Source organism: Cajanus cajan, chromosome 4 (assembly GCF_000230855.2).
Source record: "Cajanus cajan strain Asha chromosome 4, NIPB_CcT2T_4, whole genome shotgun sequence".
NCBI lineage: Eukaryota > Viridiplantae > Streptophyta > Magnoliopsida > Fabales > Fabaceae > Cajanus > Cajanus cajan.
The window spans coordinates 62,591,442-62,609,043 of NC_138520.1; the positions used below are offsets into that span (position 1 = coordinate 62,591,442).

The 17,602-nt window shown below is 34.2% G+C and overlaps 1 protein-coding gene across 1 annotated transcript; it reads left to right on the forward strand.

The window, feature by feature from the left end:
- The first annotated feature begins 14,349 nt into the window (after positions 1 to 14,349).
- Positions 14,350 to 16,929, forward strand: LOC109788654 (uncharacterized). The gene is made up of 5 exons (XM_020347431.3): positions 14,350 to 14,818; positions 14,936 to 15,265; positions 15,359 to 15,707; positions 15,954 to 16,058; positions 16,175 to 16,929. Exons 1-5 carry the CDS (start codon positions 14,528 to 14,530, stop codon positions 16,291 to 16,293), a joined length of 1,194 nt encoding a protein of 397 aa, XP_020203020.2. The 5' UTR covers positions 14,350 to 14,527; the 3' UTR covers positions 16,294 to 16,929.
- The last annotated feature ends 673 nt before the right edge of the window (positions 16,930 to 17,602 follow it).

Genomic DNA, 17,602 nt, shown 5'->3' on the forward strand with positions numbered 1-17,602 from the left:
TGAGGAAGGTTCAAACGACACCGGTGTAACTTTAACTAAGTGTTACACCGCTCAATAACTTTATATTAAATGTGAATTTTGTAAATCCAACCGTTAGATTGAAAGGTCATATCTCTTAGATCATATATATCAAATTTTATATTAATCTAAGATGATTTGATACTTCATTCTCATAAAACAAAATTGACGTAATATATACATTTCAAAATATACTAAAATATGAACACTTTGATTACCTTCAAGTTGTTGTTCAATTTTAACAAAATTTGACATATATGATCTAAGAGATATGAACTTTCCATCTAACGGTTGGATTTACAAAATTCACATTTAATATAAAGTTATTGAACGGTGTAACACTTAGTAAAAGTTACACCGGTATCGTTTGAACCCTCCTTTATATATATATATAATCTTGAATCAATTCCACAATTCTATTAACTAGAGAAAAACACGAATGGTACCTATAACAGTTTTTGTCCAAAAATTTGACAACCAATGTAGAGTTTGATTTTATTTAAATCTTTTCAATATTCACTTTATCACCTATCATTTTAAGGCTGTGATAGATTGTCCAAATTTTTGCTTCCAGTGCTGAAGAAACTTTTATCTTTACGGAGAAGGCACACAAAATCACCCAATTAATTTCTCTTTGTAACATTGTTAAAAAAAAAAAAAAAGAGGTTGATTCAGTAGCCCAGAACGGGTCGTTCCCAAACTGGAACGGGCCGTTCCAAGCTACTGAATTGAACTACATATTGTAGTTGAGAACGGGCCGTTCTGGAAGGAGAACGGACCGTTCTGGAGGGAGAACGGACCGTTCTGGAGGGAGAACGGGCCGTTCCGGAGGGAGAACGGGCCGTTCCGGATGAGTCCCGGAACGGGCCGTTCTGATTTCAGAACCGGCCGTTCTGGGCGTTAATTTTGTGCGTGATTTGGGAGTTCGGAACGGGCCGTTTCGAACTCGGTACGGGCCGTTCCGGGCCAATCCGAAAGTCTATAAATAGGGGGTTGGGGGCCTTCAGGAGTTTTGGAGTTTTTAGAGAGAAGTTTTAGAGAGAAGGTCTCTGGGTCAGTGAGCTCCTTTCTCTCCCAAATTTCTCTGTTTGACTCCTTTTCTCCTCTAGATCACTAACTCCTTCTGACTTTTCTTGAAATTCAGATTAGAAAACTTGTTTTGGGAGGACTGAAGTTCCGAGTTGAGCCTCGAGGGAAAATTCTACTTTTGTTCAGTCTTTGGCTATCTGAGCCAATCTTCAGGTAAGGGAAGCTAGAATGTTTGTTATTTAAGTTGCATGTGAGTTTAGAAACTCAATTGATGCATGGAAGTTGAGGATCCATGGCTGGATCGGAGAATTCGCTAATTGTTCAAAGTCTTGGAAAAAAAATGGGGTTTCTGGTGAATTTGATGCATCAGATGGGTGCATGTTGATTCTAGGTTTATTTAAGTTGTATGGAACCTATGTATTGTGTTTTGTGTTTGCATGTGACTGGATTTGTTGGTTTGGATGAGAGTTTGTGAACTCTGTTATTGGAATTTAGGCCGGGCGCAGGTTGAATGCGCTAGGCGTGGATGAGTCTTGGGACTCTCAGGCTGGGATTAGGCTGGGCGAGCTCAGGCTACGCCGAGCGTGAATAAGTTTATGAATGAATTGATGCTTATGCATGTTTAAAGTTAAAGTTTTAGATTATGTATGTATGATATATGATGTATGGTGAGGTGTGATTCATATGTATGCTTTGTGATGATACGTATGAATGTTTGAATATGATATGACATGCGTATATGTTCATATGAGTATGACTGTTGATCATAATGGTGGGCAGACCATTATGATGTATGATGCATTATTGCATGTGATGTCTTATGACATGTGTATGATTGTTGATCATGATGGTGGGCAGACCATTATGATGTATGATGCATTATTGCATGTGATGTCTTATGACATGTGTATGATTGTTGATCATGATGGTGGGCAGACCATTATGATGTATGATGCATGATTGCATGTGATGCCTATGGCATGAGTCTAGTCTAGGACTTGAGGAGAGGAAAAATATTTTCGAACTGGAAGAGCTCACATAGAGTTTCTTGAGAGTGGTGCTTGGATAGACCACTGATATATGAGAGTGGTGCTCTGGGAGGCCACTGGATTTGGGAGAGTGGTGCTCAGATAGGCCACTGGGTTGGGTGAGTCTCCTCTAAGTCCTTAGCTAGTGTTGGAGCGGGGTATGAGGTCGAGGGTTATTCCCTTAACCAAGTACTCGGGAAGGTGCGTGGATCCTTGCGGATAGTCGGTGGGCGAACTCCACAATTGACTTGGTTAATGCATGCCAAGGTCGTGGTAAGCCCGTACCCAGCTGTGCTATACCTGACGGTGGATCTGGACTTCCAATTGTGTAAGTGACATCATCCGAGTAAACCCGAGGGAGGATTATATATCCTGTTTAGCTGTGACCGAGCGGGCGCATTGGGCGTGAAAACGGTTGGGGTGGTTTCGGTAGGATGGAATGTCACTTATACAGCTCTATTGTTGTGGAGATCTCCTAGGTGTATGCGTGACGACGCATTAGATGATTGATATGCATTGATATCTGTCATGAGATGCATTTATTGCATGATTATTAATATGATGAAGTGTGGTGTTTGACTTCATGATTGGTGGATTGTATTTTATGCATGAGTAGTATTGGATAGAGTGTATGGTGTGACTCTATGAATACGATTGTGTAGTATAGATTATTATGATTCATTTGTGAATTCTAGCTTACCCTTCTGTTTCCATGTGGTGGAACTGCGATGATCATACTTGGTATGGGAGCAGATCAGGGCTAGCTTGGAGTCGAGGTGACCGCTGCGAGACGGGGAGTTTGATCCTCGTGTTAGGGTTACCATTTTGGGTAGCGATTTTTGTCTGTTTGACCGGCACTAGGGAATATTATTTTTGGGATGACTGTACATATATGGCATTTTATTTTGTATTTAAAGAATTTGGTTATTTTTATTCTTATCTATACCTGTATGTATGAGTTATCCAATTTAATATTTTCCTTAGTTCACTAGTAGTAGTGCGATTCCAGTAAGTGTAGAGACCATGGCGGGTCGTTACACTCTTAACTAACACAAAATTCAATTACCACCAAGTTAAAAGAGTTTTATATGTTATGCATAATAAATATAATAATATATTATACATATACAATTTATTTTTATCTCAAATTATGTTAACTATATTTTTTAGTAAAAACAATTTTACTAGTTAAACAAGTAACCTCCAACTTAATTACTAAACCACTAATTCACTACGAATTTGATAACCGATTGGATCATTACATCATTGTTTCTAACCCACCCCTCTCCTCAGGTGTTACCAACAATTACCTATTTATGCACTGTGTAACGAACCGGCTGGTCACTACACACTGCCCAACACCACGGCATACACACAGAAAAGAGCAAGTATATATATACAGACATCTAGAATATATATACACAAGGTCCAATCTGAGCTAAATATCATAGTAAAGATACAGCTCAAAGTAGCCAAGATAGTGGCGCAAAACTTCAAACAACAAAAAGAAATCAGCTCTATCTGCCAGCTGCAGACCTACCTCATCTCACCAACCTAACCCTGCTATGCTCCCATACAACGTATGATCATCGCAGTCCAAACACATGGAAACAACAAAGGGTAAGCTAGTGAAAGGAATCAACATATATATATATATATATATATATATATATATATATATATATATATATATCATACATGAAGGGTAAACAGCTACAACAATCAGCACATCATCAGCATACAACTCATCAACTATACAGCGTAAACAACAATATCATACAATGCGTCGTCACGCATATCAACTCAGAGATCTCCTACAACAGCTCAGTCTTACGGCCTACAACAGCTCAGTCTTGCGGCCTACAACAGCTCAGCCATACGGCCTACAACAGCTCAGCCTTACGGCCTACAACATTTTATATCAGTATACAGCACAACACAACTTGCAGCAATATCAACTTACAACACGGCTAAACAGCTTACAGCACAACATTATCTTCTTACAGCACATCTAAACAACTTACAACAATATACATCTAATACAGCTCAACATCATAATTCAGCATTATCAACTAGTCAGCACATCATATTCATCAATTTCAGCTCATACTCAGCATAACACAACATTCATCAGCATTTAATTAAACATCACTTCCATGCCCGGCGCACTCCTGGTCGCGCCCGGCGCAGCACAACCAGAGAGCAACAGGGGCCAGTGCGCCCGACGCAAGAGTGCCCGCGCCTGGCGTGACCCATCCAGAGAGCCCAAGACTCTTTCGCGCTTGGCACAATACTAATTGCGCCCAGCGCAAACCCAGGCAGAGACTCTAAGGAGTCTCACATGCCCGGCATGCCCAAACCCGCGCTCGGCACGGGGAAGGCGGAGACCTCCCAAGGTCTCGCGCCCAGCGCAATTCAAATTGTGCCCAGCGCCCCCATGGCAGAGACTCCCAAGGAGTCCCCACGCCCAGCGCGATAATGGTCGCGCCCGGCGCAACACTAGAAACCCAAATTATGTCACGTACTGATAGAGCGCCCAGCGTGGTCCAAGTCATGCCTGGCGTGGGCCATCCAGAGGCTCACATCCTCAAGCTCGCTCGGCGCACACACCTTTGCGCCCGGCGGGCTTGCTCAAATGGAGCCCTCTGATGGTCATGCGCCTGGCGCGAAGAACGACGCCCGGCGGGGCACCTAGTAGCAACTCACCAAGTTCGAAAATTTACCCAAAAACCTGCAAAAATTCACATTTCCAACACATGCAATCCATTCAAGATGCCACATTTTCAACCAACAACTCAAAAGCACCACCTTTTTACACATGCAACCATAAAACAAGTGAAAGTCTCAAATTTTTGTCAAAAAAAAACCCAAAACCCCAACAAGATCCTATTTTCATCAAAACTCGGCCAAAAACATCCAACTTCAACAACTAATGAGTTTCTTGAACTCATTTACATCCAAAAACAACGAAAAGTCTAGCTTCCCTTATTTCGGGACAAAGATCCAAGCTTCTGGGAAGAGACAAGGAAGAAAGAGAAGAAAAGAGAAGGAATGGGAAGCTCCGCACGGCACGGCTCCGGAAGAAACTATCACCTACTGAGCACCTTCAATCCAAAGTCACCACAAGGAAATGAGAGCATAGCCACCAAAAATAGAAGAGAGTGTGAGTGAGTGAGAATGAAGGGAAAAAAGAAAAAGGAGAAAGGGGTCTCGCACACTGTCAGGCAAATTCCTTTTCTTCTGTACACTTCCCCGCTAACAATAAAAACTAAATATATTATAAAACTAGTTGAATAAAAAATGTGTCTCTTGCTCCATGTTGTGATGGGAGCATTATGGTGACAAAGCGTATAACGTTTTTGACAATGGAAAAAGAAAAGATATGTTGATATGATATGTGAAAACGACAGTATTAAGGCAACGAGGTTTGACCCGTAAAATCATGGTTACACCAGTTAGGCTACCGAATCATGATGGCCAATTGCTATCGTAGCTGACTAGCTACTCTATATTTTCTTCTTTCTTTTCATAAAATTTAAAACCTTTAAATAACAAAATATATTCAATTATTCATTTCGTTAGGATAATTGTGTCAAAGAAAGTCGTAGACTGGTAATAATGTTTTTTTTTTGTTTTTTTTCCAAATAGAATTTGATATAAAAAATTATTTTTTTTTTCATGGTATCAAGAAGTTTATGGTAACTCAAATTCTCCTCAATCAAACGAGTAAACTCCTTAATTTATCATTTTATAGTTACATTTTAAATTTTTAACTCTTAAAATATTAGGTCATTTTGTATTTTTTTTATCGATAAATGTTAATTAAATTATTATGTTAGTGAGAATTTAAACTCAAACCCTCTTTAACATTTTAATCTTATATCATTTTTATAAATTATTAGATCGCCTTATAATTTTTAAATTTTATACCGGTACTTTTTTTTTTTTTTTTTTTCCATTTTGATACATATTCCAAATAATAGGTTTGAAACTATCATCTCTATTTAATAATTAAAAATGTCCAAAATGATTTGATTTGATGTAAGTTAAGATGTTCAAGCTTAAAAAAAAAAGTGTATCAATGTGACTTAACCTAATAGAACAATTATATCAAGTCAAGTTAATAAACTTTAGCTATAAAACTTACTATGTTGATTTGGTCTAGAGTTTTTTTTTTCTTTATAAATAAGAAAAATAAATAAATGGATCAATTTAACTTGATCCAACGGTCACAAAATAATTGACCAATAACAAAATTTGATACAAGTTAGGGCAACCTACTTACAAACATTGACATGACTTGTTTGATAGTTCTATTCACAAGTAACTTTTGTAAAAAGCACAAAAGGATAACAATGGTGTAATTTATTTATATTTAAAGTATTTTATAATATAATAATAAATAAAAAAGATAGATACTATAGACATTAAGTTTTTTATTCATAATATTTACAAATTTTAATTTAAAATATAATTTTTTTGACCATATAACACTTTCAAATTTGACATCTCAACAACAATACTCTATAAAACTTCACACAATTTTTTGTTTGCTAGAACTCTTCATTAATTAAAACCTTTTGCAGGTAAATTATTCTTTTTTTATCCCTCAATTTATTTAATTTATTTAATTTATTTATTTTGGTCTCTCTATTATTAAAAATCCAATTTAATTTATAAATTTAAAAAATGATGCAATGCAATGATTTTTGTCCAATTGATATTTAACGATGATAAATTTTTGTACACATTGTGATATATGTCATTTTCTTATTATGTCACACACACACACACATATATATATATATATATATATATATATATATATTATAATTAACAATTTTAGTCTTACTTGAATGAAAATGACCACATTGCATCATTTCAAAAAATTGAAGGACCAAATTAGACCTTCTAATAATAAATGATTCAAATTGAATAAATCACAAAATAAGAGACTAAAAGAGTAATTTAACCTATAATAAATGTATTTACAATATACTAATTTATGTTAAAAAATTTAGTACTTAAATAATTATATGATTAACTATAAACTTTAACACATTTCGAATGATGATTAATAAAATAAAAATAACTTACCATATGATTTAAATATAAATAAAAATATAATAACAAATTATTTTAAAACTTAAATAATCACAATTAAAAATTAACATTTGGGCCATCTCCATTGCTGGTGTTAAAAGGATATGATATAAAATGGGACATACTTCTCTTTCTTTCTCTCTCTCTCTCTCTCTCTCTCTCTCTCTCTCTATATATATATATATATATATATATATATATATATATATATATATGAGAATGATGGACTCACTTACTTTATGAGTAAGTTATGACAGAGTTGCTTTAATCAATAATTCAGTTTATATTGAATTCAAACCGTTGAATTAAGGGTTCTTGATGACTAAATCAAATATACAAGTATTTTACAGAACTTGAAAATCATTTAATACTTCATTTCATTAATTTAATAATTATTCACAAAAATATTATATGTTACTTTGAATTAATGAAACTAAGTATCGAATAGTTTTCAATTAAAAAAAAAAATTGACTTGATGTATACATTAAAAACTTTTAATTTAACAGTTTGATTGTTAAAATTTGATGTAGAATATGAGTTATTGAGTGGAGTAAGTGCATTTGTGACATTGTGTTTTTAATTGCTATTTATTTAAGTTTTAATATTTAAATGAATTATGTTGATATGTTGTTTTGGTGTTTTAAAACTCTAAGAATTAAGAAATTCTTATAGGTTTAGTTGTTTGAGGTTGTTTTATGTTGAGGTCAAAGTTGACAAAGTTTTGGAGAAGATATATAAGATTTTCTAAGAACTTGAACTTCATAAGTTCATTTATCAAGATTTTTACAGGGAGATTTTAGAGAGATAGACTTTAGAGTCAAAGAAGAATTTTCTTTCTTCTGACTTCATAGAAATGCATTGATCCTTCCCCTAAGTGGTGATTATAGTAGCTGAATTAAGATTTGAGGCCTGGGAGCTGAGTATTGAAGGTTGAGTTGTTGTATGATAAGAGTTTGAGAAGTTGCATTTTTCACTGTTATTCCTTCTTTTCCTCATTTATAAAAGATTTGAGGCAAGAAAAGCTTATAGATGAATCTTTATTGTGTTGTATGTGTTGATTTCTGCATTAATTTGCCAATTGGTGGCTTTGATGTTGAATTTGAAGAAGTGAACGTCTTGGTGTTCTAGGTTTTTAGTTGTTCATGGTGGAATGAAAAGAGAATTGTTAACTTTGATTTATAAAATGGTTGCATGTACTTTGTAGAATCCAAGTTGTTTATGATGTATATGTGTTGTTTTAAGGTTGCATGTTGATTTAGTACGAATGGATGATTGAAATTGTTAAAAGAGGTTTAGTTGTTTAAGTTGATGAATCATGTTCTTGAGATGTGTTTTTTGTTTATGTGTGCTCACTCAGATCACCCTTATGGCTTGCTCAAGAGAGCTTGTTTAATCGTTTCAAAGGTGGTTTCTGACTTAACTTGCTTGGTGTGTTCATTGGTTGCTTTAAACAAATTTTGGTTTGCCTAAAGCGATTACTCACTCGATTAAGTTAGTTGACTTCACCTCCCAAGTGCAGTCTCTATATGAGCCCACTTAGAGCAATTTGTTGAGTGCTTGGATCGAATTTAGATCACTTAAAGCATGTTCAGTTGAGCACTTGGAGCAACGAGTTCTCTTGGAACTTGTAGCTTCTAAGTTATATCTTTCTATGAGTTATAAGATGCACGAGGCATGTTGTCATGTTGAGTTGTGTGTGATATGCATGAGTCATATTATTGTGTTGAGTACTTTGTGATATGCATGAAAAATATTGTTGTGTTGAACTGTGTTTTGTTGTAAAATGCACGATGCATGTTATTGAGCTCTATTGTGAGCTTAAGATTAGAAGAGAGGTGTTGTTTTAAGAGTTGAAATATCTCATTGTATGAATATGTGTTTGTGATGTTTTGAGATCCCACTTGTTGAAAAACCATTATTGAGTTTGTTGCATCTTGAAGTAAAGTGTTGAGTCTCCTCTAAATCCTTAATTGATATCTTATGGGGGCAAGGTTGAACCATACTGGTTTAGAAGCAGTCAATTTGAATAAGATATGGAGTTGAGGGGTAAAATCCTTAATCGATTGTTGGAAAAGTGCTAAGTATTTGGAGGTAGTTGATAAATTAATTTCATATAAACTTAGTTGATGCATACTACTATTATGCTAGATCCACACACAAGTTGTTTTATTATTGACAATGATATTGGAGTTTCCTAGTTTAAGTGACAAAATTTGAGAAAATAAAGTTGTTGAATAGTCATTAGTTTGCACCTATTGTGTTGACTTGGCATCAATATGCAAGACGTTGGTGACTTTATCTCCTTTTTAGGGATCATACGTTGTAGGGTAAAGTCACTTAAACTGCTTAATTATGTTGTAAGAGACCTTTTAATTGAAATATATGATGACACATATTTATTGTGTTAAAAAGTGGTTATGTTATTAAGTTGTTATGTTGTGAAGCTACTGCGTTGTAAAGATGAATTATTAATATGTTAATAATTTGTATAATTGTGTTGACATGTAGTATGATTGATAAGTTGATCTGTGTTGTTAGGTTGAGCATATGACAATGTTGACGATATTTAAATAGTTGACTTAATTGCTTATATATTTTCTTTTTGCATACAAATCTATCCTTATTTTTTCATACTGTTAAATTGTGAAAATTATATTATTATGAGAGTAAGACAAAATTAAGTGAAAGACTTACTTAAGAATTGACCATATTAAAGATGACTTGTCTATTTTGTTGATAGAAAAGTATATAATGATAGAATTTATTTAAAATATATAAAAGATAAAAAAAAGTGTTGAGCTCTACATAATCGAATTTTTTACTGGAATAATATTTTTTTTTTAAAAAATTACAAGAATGATCACTGTGCAGGATTATTTACCAAGATAGAACCATTTACTGTTCAAGCTCAGAATTCGGTTCCCCGGGAACCGAATTCTGAGCATCAAAATGTAATTTTTTTTGTTTTTTCAACTCAGAATTCGGTTCCCGGGGAACCGAATTCTGAGTTGGTTTTAAATTTTTTTTTTTCGTGTATGGGGCAAATGTGGGCTGATCTGGGAAGCGGAACGACCCGTTCCAAAAGCAAAACGGGCCGTTCTGCTTAAAGAAATAGAGTGCAAATTCTTTAAGCAGAACTGGCCGTTTCACATTCAGAATTTGCACTAAGCAGAACGGCCCGTTCTGCCTTTGGAACGGGCCGTTCCGCTTCCCAGAGCAGCCCACATTTGCCCCAATACACGAAAAAAAAAAATAAAAATTTAAAACCAACTCAGAATTCGATTCCCCGAGAACCGAATTCTGAGTTGAAAAAACAAAAAAAATTACATTTTGATGCTCAGAATTCGGTTCCCGGGGAACCGAATTCTGAGCTTGAACAGTAAATGATTCTATCTTGGTAAATAATCCTGCACAATGATCATTCTTGTAATTTTTTTTAAAAAAAATATTATTTCAGAAAAAAATTCCTACATAATCATCGATGGCATTGGATTACCCATTTTCCACGTAATTACGACATTATTCTTCCACATGACTTTGAAAAACGGAGGGCAGGGGTGGTTTGGTAAAACCGTAGAACGAAAACGATAATTTTTTTATTATTTTATTTTTATCTCTACGAATGTGAAGGGTCAAGGGAAAAAATGAACGAGAAGATGAAATAAAAAAAATTAAGATTTAAATATATTTTTTCTCTCAAATTTAAAATAAATTTATTTTATTGTCTCTTAATTTTAAAAGTGATATTTTTAATTTTTATAATTTTAAAAAATTTTATTTTAATTTTTATACTAAATTTTTATTAAAAATCCTATCAAATATTATTATATAAAATTTAAGAATTCATATTTTTATTTATAATATATCATATTAAATCTAACATATATTATAATTATTTAATTTATTATTTTTAAATATTATTGATAATTTGAGAAATTAAAATATTTTTTTTAAAAGATTATAAAGACTTCAAATATTAATTTTAAATATAAGAAAAAAAATAAAAAAAATTAAATAAAAAATAAAAAATAGGCTAAAAACCATGTCATTTCATCCTTTACTGTATAGTGTCAATTTGGTAGTAAGTGGTTCACTCCAGTTTGACTAACAATGAAATAAAATCTGCTACTATTGTCTCTAGTGATACACTGCATTGTCCTTAATGATACACTGTATAGCCCAACTGTTTAGCAATTGAAGTTATCAATTTCCATTGACAATATTATCAAATTCAATGTTTGAAATGTTTTGTACCAAATTCACGTGGATGCCAATTTTTTTGAAAACACCTGGAACCAGAACGGCTCGTTCTGGTTGCACTCTTAGTGTGTTAATTTTGCACCTGAAACGGGCCGTTCTGGATGCAAAATTAACACACCAAGAGTGCACCCAAAATGACCGTTTTGGTTTCAGAACGGGCCGTTTTGGTTCCAGGTATTTTAAAAAAAATTGACATCCACGTGGCATCCACCTGTGCATCTACGTGGCATTCACGTGACCAATAGTTAACTCTGTTTAAATAATTTGGACGAAAGTCTGACATTGCAACCAATTAATTTTTTAGGAAATAAAAATAAAAATGAGATTAAATTAAAACAAACAATTATTATAAGGGATTAAAATACTATTTTAGCCTAAAAAATAAAAATGGAAAGAAAAGGTGAAAAGGTAGAGGGCATGAAAGAGAAAACCTGTTGGCAAAGGATGCTTAGCCAGAAAGATGAAAGAAATACAGAAAAATTTGAATTATGAATAAAAAAAAGTTATATTTCTATGAATGGAAGATAGTCACAGTAGTGCCAGGTTATCTGCGTACATTGGCAAACAAATGACGCTTATTCTCATTTCAATCCATCAACTTTATTTCTTTACATCATTTTCATAATATTAATATTTTACACTCTTTTTAATCTTACATTAATATATAGTAACATTGTTAATTTTATAAAAATTATTTTTTTAAAATAATTTTATTTGTTGATAATGTAAAAATGTTATACAACCAAATGAAATTGAATGCGTATTCAGTTCTTGAATGAGTGAATTCGTTTAAATTCGTCCCCTTTAAGAAAATTATACGGTAATAAGATAATTACTTACTAATTTTTTTTTTATGTGAATCATATGTTTGGAATAGTAGGAAATGTTGCTATCAAATATATAAGAGTTAATTATTTATAAATTGCTAGTATAAAAAAAAAATTATTAGTTATTAGTGTAAATTTTTTTTATACTAACAATATATAAATAATTAATTCAATATATAAATTATTAAAAAAATTATTTTAATTAAATGATTTAAACAGGTTTTTGAGGAGGAACACGGCTATAGCTTCCATTTTCCTCTGAATAATATTTTATAATAAATTTATTATAAAATAATTATTTAATTTAATATTTTATAATTTAAATTAATATTTTAATTTTCGGAATGCTTTTCGAGAGTTGAGGATGTATCATTTTTGTTTTAGGAGTGATTCAAACATCATTACTTTTCAAGCAAACCTAAAAAAAATAAAAAAAATAAAAATTGCGTTTTGATTATGTTGTAAGTAATAACTAACAATTTGCATGGACAACTAAGTTGGGTTAATCATTGCTAAACTATATAAATAAGGTAATATATTAACCAAAAACAAAATATAAATATTTCTTGCTCGTAGTCTAACACTATTTCTTGTAATAGAGGACAAATAAAGTACGAGAATTTTTGTTTTGAATCGAAAATAAAATAGAAAAATAAAAATAAAATTTATTTCTAAAACTGAATATTTTCCTTTTCTCTTTCATTTTCTTCAATAAAATAAAATAAAGTCACCCTTATTTATATATATTTTTTCCGTCTAACTAAACATACCACAAGTTTAAAAGAATATGCGTGAAAAATATTAAAAGTCGAGATTCAGTCATAGATCATATTTACAACAAATGGAAAATATAATTTAATTATTTATGGTTTTTATGTGGGCCCACTGTTGAGATGCATTGCTTCATCAAACGCTGTGGCAATTCTTTCACTGCGACACTGCCACCCTTTCGAAAATCGCCTTCAAACTTACCCCAAATACTTTTCTAGTTACTCAAATATTTTTATACAAAAAGAAAAAAATAATGTTTTCTTTCAATTTCAAAACTAGACACTCTTTGTTTTATTTTAACTAACTCCAACTATTAATAACCGAAAAAGTAAAAAAATTTACATAATAACTTTAATTTATTTTAAGTTTATCTTTTACACACAGCTTTAATCAATTTGATTATAATAAACTAGACACATCAACTTGTATATTTACACGGAAAATAACAGCAGCAGAAAATATTAAATATAATATATATTATGTTTATTCTAAGCGGAAAAATATGTGGTTGCTTGTAACTCGCTTTCTGATTTTGCCATTAGCGTCAAAAATATGTTTTTCCTTTTTTTTTTCTTCTTCATATAGAATGTGCTAGACTATATTTATTTAGTTTTTTTAAAAAACAAAAAGTATTTAAAACCAAGTAATCAATAGTAATTAATACTTTAAAATTTACTAAAGAATTTACAAACCAAGATAGTAATTAATACGTTTCAGAAATACCCAGTAAATCATTAAATTAATACTTTAAAAATTAGCGTAGCTCAATGCCTGAAATTTGACTTGAAATAGATTAATAACATGTTTAGAATTCATTTTGAATTGAGGTGAATTTTCATAAATAAGTATCTATAGATTTTACATCAATCATAACAATTTCACGCAAATTTATAGATAAATGTGAATCACAAAATTATACTTAAACACACTATAATATTCATAAATTTTAAATTTCATTTTACGGTGAATAAAATTAATTTATCACTCACACGTTCTTTCTAATAATCTGGAGCATGAATAGTGAGCGGCAACCGGCAAGCGAAATATTAAAATAGGAAAAAATCAAAATACAATATGGTTATTTCTAAGACATAATTTATTTATATATATCTAAAATTTTAAAATTGAACTGAAAATTCGTGCCGCGAAAAGAAAAAAATTGATAAGATATGAGTTATCGCCGAACAGGCAGAAAATGATGAGACTAATTTACCTATTGGCGCGTGTGGTCCACTCTGAGACGCGACGCGTGAGCGTGGCAGCACCGCCCATCACTCACTGTGTCTCTACAAATACACACTCTTCTCTCTTTCATCACTCCCTCTTTCTCTCACACTCTGTTTTTGCGTTTCGCCAAAAGATGGGTCCCTTCGCTCTCTGCACACCCCATCGTACCTTTTAAAATCTTCACGAATCCGCAATATCCCTTCACTCACTCACTCCCTCTCACTTAAATCTTTTTCTCTCTTCTCTCTCTCTCTCTCTCTCTCATGGCGGATAACTTGGACGACGGCGAGTTCTGGCTCCCGCCGCAGTTCCTCGCCGACGACGACGTCGTTTCGACACCCTTTGACGCAAAGTTCCCAGCTTTGCGCGACGACGCCGTTTTCTTCCCCTCCGAGTTCCCCTACGCTGGTGTCCGTTCTTCCGAGCTCGGTTCTCCGGTGGACTCCACCGTCGGCGGCTCCAGCGAGACCGAGAGCGACGAGGAGGAGCAACTCGTCGCTGAGTTAACTCGCCGCATGGCTCGCTCTTCTCTCCTACCTGAAGTCAAGTCTGTGGTGAGCTAACATTTTTTGTTTTATCTCACCTTTTGTTTTTTCTCTTGGTACTAGTGAACTGTGATGTTTATGATGTTCATTTTTTTGTTTAATTTTTTGTGCTTGGTTTTATTTCAGGGTGGGTTTGTCTCTGGTTCACCGCAGTCTACTCTTTGCGCGTTTGGAAGTGGGTGTGGTTGTGGAAAAAGTTCGAGCCAGGGAAGCCCCAATGGTGTTTGTAAGTTGTCCTCAGCGAAAACCACTTGGGATCTGCTGCATGCGGCTGCAGGGGAAGTTGAGAGGATGCGTTTGAGTCAAGAGAGTTATGCTTTCAACAACCAAAATGAACTCTTGATGCTTCCTCAAAGAAAACCCTCTCCTGTTGCCACCTTACCCTCTAAGAACTCTGATGTGGTTTTCTACCCCCAACAATCCCTTTCTCACCACCAGCAGTTGCAAATAGCACAAGTATGTGAAAAGCCCCATCTCGCCAGCTTTTTTAAAACTATTTTTCTCCTTGTTAGGTTGTTAATTTGTGGTTGTTTTTGTGATATTTTTTAGTTTCAGATGCTGAGGCAGCAACAGCTGGCAAAGCAGCAGAATTCGGTGTGGAATGTGCAGAAGCAATGTGGTGGGGTTTACCCTCAGAGGCAAAGCAACCAAGTGGCTCTCACTAGAGTTAGAAGCAATGATGTTAATGTTAATGGTGTTGGTGGAAGGAACGTTAGGCCTTTGGGTTTGTCTGCGTCTGCATGGCCTCCACTACAACATGCGAAGCAGCAGAACCAGCAATATAACAATGGAATGAGGGCTGTGATTCTCGGAAGCCCTTCTGGGAGAAGGGAGTGTGCTGGCACTGGGGTGTTCTTGCCACGGCGAGTTGACAACCCTGAGCCGCGAAAGAAGCCAGGTGAGTTGTACGTTTCTTGAGGATTTGGTGTTTGCATTTGTGAAATTTAATTGGGTCGTTGACATAATTACTGAGGTGGTGTTTGAGGTTTTTGCGGTTGTTGCAGTTGTAATAAATGTTGGTAGATATGCCTTGATTCTGATTAATTGTTAATAAATTTGTGTAGTCGTGGTATATAATTTTTTCGTGCTACGATGTTGATGTTTATTTTTTGTGGGTTTTGGCCTAATGTTTTTGTGCTTGCAGCGTGTTCGACTGTGCTGGTTCCCACTAGAGTGGCGCAGGCCCTAAATCTGAACCTCGATGACCAGCCGCAGCACTTGCAGCGATTTAATTCCAACATAGAAAATGGTGAATATTCTACTTACGCCTTGTGGCCCTTTTGAAATCCTTGTTTGTATTTGTATATTGTGATGCAAAATGTTTGGCTTATTGAACAGTCTATCTTTGACTTTTTGTGCATTTAGGTGCTGCAGCGGTTTCCAGGGTGAGGAGTAATTATATCCTTTCGAATCAGAAACGTAACCTCAAGACTCAGCCAGCGGTGTATCATGAAATTAGACTGCCACAGGAGTGGACATACTGATACTGAAGCTTGTGGATGAAGGGGAGAATAGTATTATGTTTTTTTTTTGTTTTTTAAGTAGGGTTCTTTAGGAAAAGGGGTAGGGATTGGAGGGGGTAGAAATGAAAAACGTAGTCTTCTACAGAAGAGTAGTTTATAGAAGAAATAGGTTTTTGTTGGCAATTGGGGGAAAATGAAAAAAAGATGCTAAATGAAAAAGGCAAAGCTTTGGTGGTGGGAAAATATAAGATGGTCTATTTGTTTTTTGTTTGGTTTGGTCACAATAGTAGTTAGGGGTTAAAAATAATATTAGGAGACTCTGGAAACAGCTAGCAATGGTGCAGCAGGGCTGAAATTGCCAGTGATATCAGTTACTTTTGTTCTTTTTGATGGGCTTCGAAAGTCACAAGGAAAGACAAAAACGGTGGATGGGTCAAATTTTTTGCCCTTTTCTTATTTGGTGCTTTAGGGTAATAAACTAGAGTTTGGGAAGCCAATGTTAGCAATTTGGAATGGCTGAACAGGGTTTGCAGTGGGATTTACAGCTCCTTCCAATAGTTGAGTCAATTTGGAATCATTTTGGGGGAATACTTACTGATTCCAACCTGTCCACCCGCATTACTTTACTATAAATAATAATGCAAGTAATTTTCATTATGTTGTCTCATTTTCTGATAATGATGTTTGCTTGGTCCTTATTTTTTTGCCACTCCAATTACATATTCCTTTTGTTCTCTAGATTGTAGAAATTCAAATTCAGTCACTTAATTAGTAAAAAAAAAACGGAGTTAATGGCAACAATGTTGATGTAGTAATTGTCAATTATATAATCTTGAATTGTGAAAACGGTTTCTCGTAAGATGTATCTGACCGAAGGCGTGGTTGCTTTTCTAGTACAATTTAAAGTAGCTTTTGCTATGCCCAAGGAGTAGTTGCAGCTGGAAGTGTGTAAATTTAATAAAATTGCCGAACCAATTGAATACTATGATAAAAAAATAAATGAAGAAAGCAAACTATAGCAGGAAAAGTTAGTGAGAACGTCTTGATGGGTCCATCATGTAACATAGGTAAGATTATTAGGCCATTGCTTGGGAAGGAAGCTTCGGTGCAACTGGGAGGAGGTGCAACTTTAACACGTGTAAGGTAGAAGGGTTTTGCTTTAGGAATGCTCACAAATCGTTTTCATAGGCAGCTTTGTTTAATGGCTGAAAAATCAATGTCTAGTCTCTGTCTTGGAACTCGCAAATGTGATGCCTTGTTTTTAAGACTTTTGAGGAAACGTAGCGATCCAATATGGGGTGTTGTTCTCACTTGTTAGTGAGGGAAATGC

Excerpts from the sequence above, each read along its gene's own strand:
- LOC109788654 (XM_020347431.3), top strand. The coding sequence starts at position 14,528 with ATGGCGGATAACTTGGACGACGGCGAGTTCTGGCTCCCGCCGCAGTTC. Across the intron at positions 15,266-15,358 it reads AGCAGTTGCAAATAGCACAA|TTTCAGATGCTGAGGCAGCA; the intron begins GTATGTGAAAAG and ends GATATTTTTTAG. Across the intron at positions 15,708-15,953 it reads TGAGCCGCGAAAGAAGCCAG|CGTGTTCGACTGTGCTGGTT; the intron begins GTGAGTTGTACG and ends TTGTGCTTGCAG.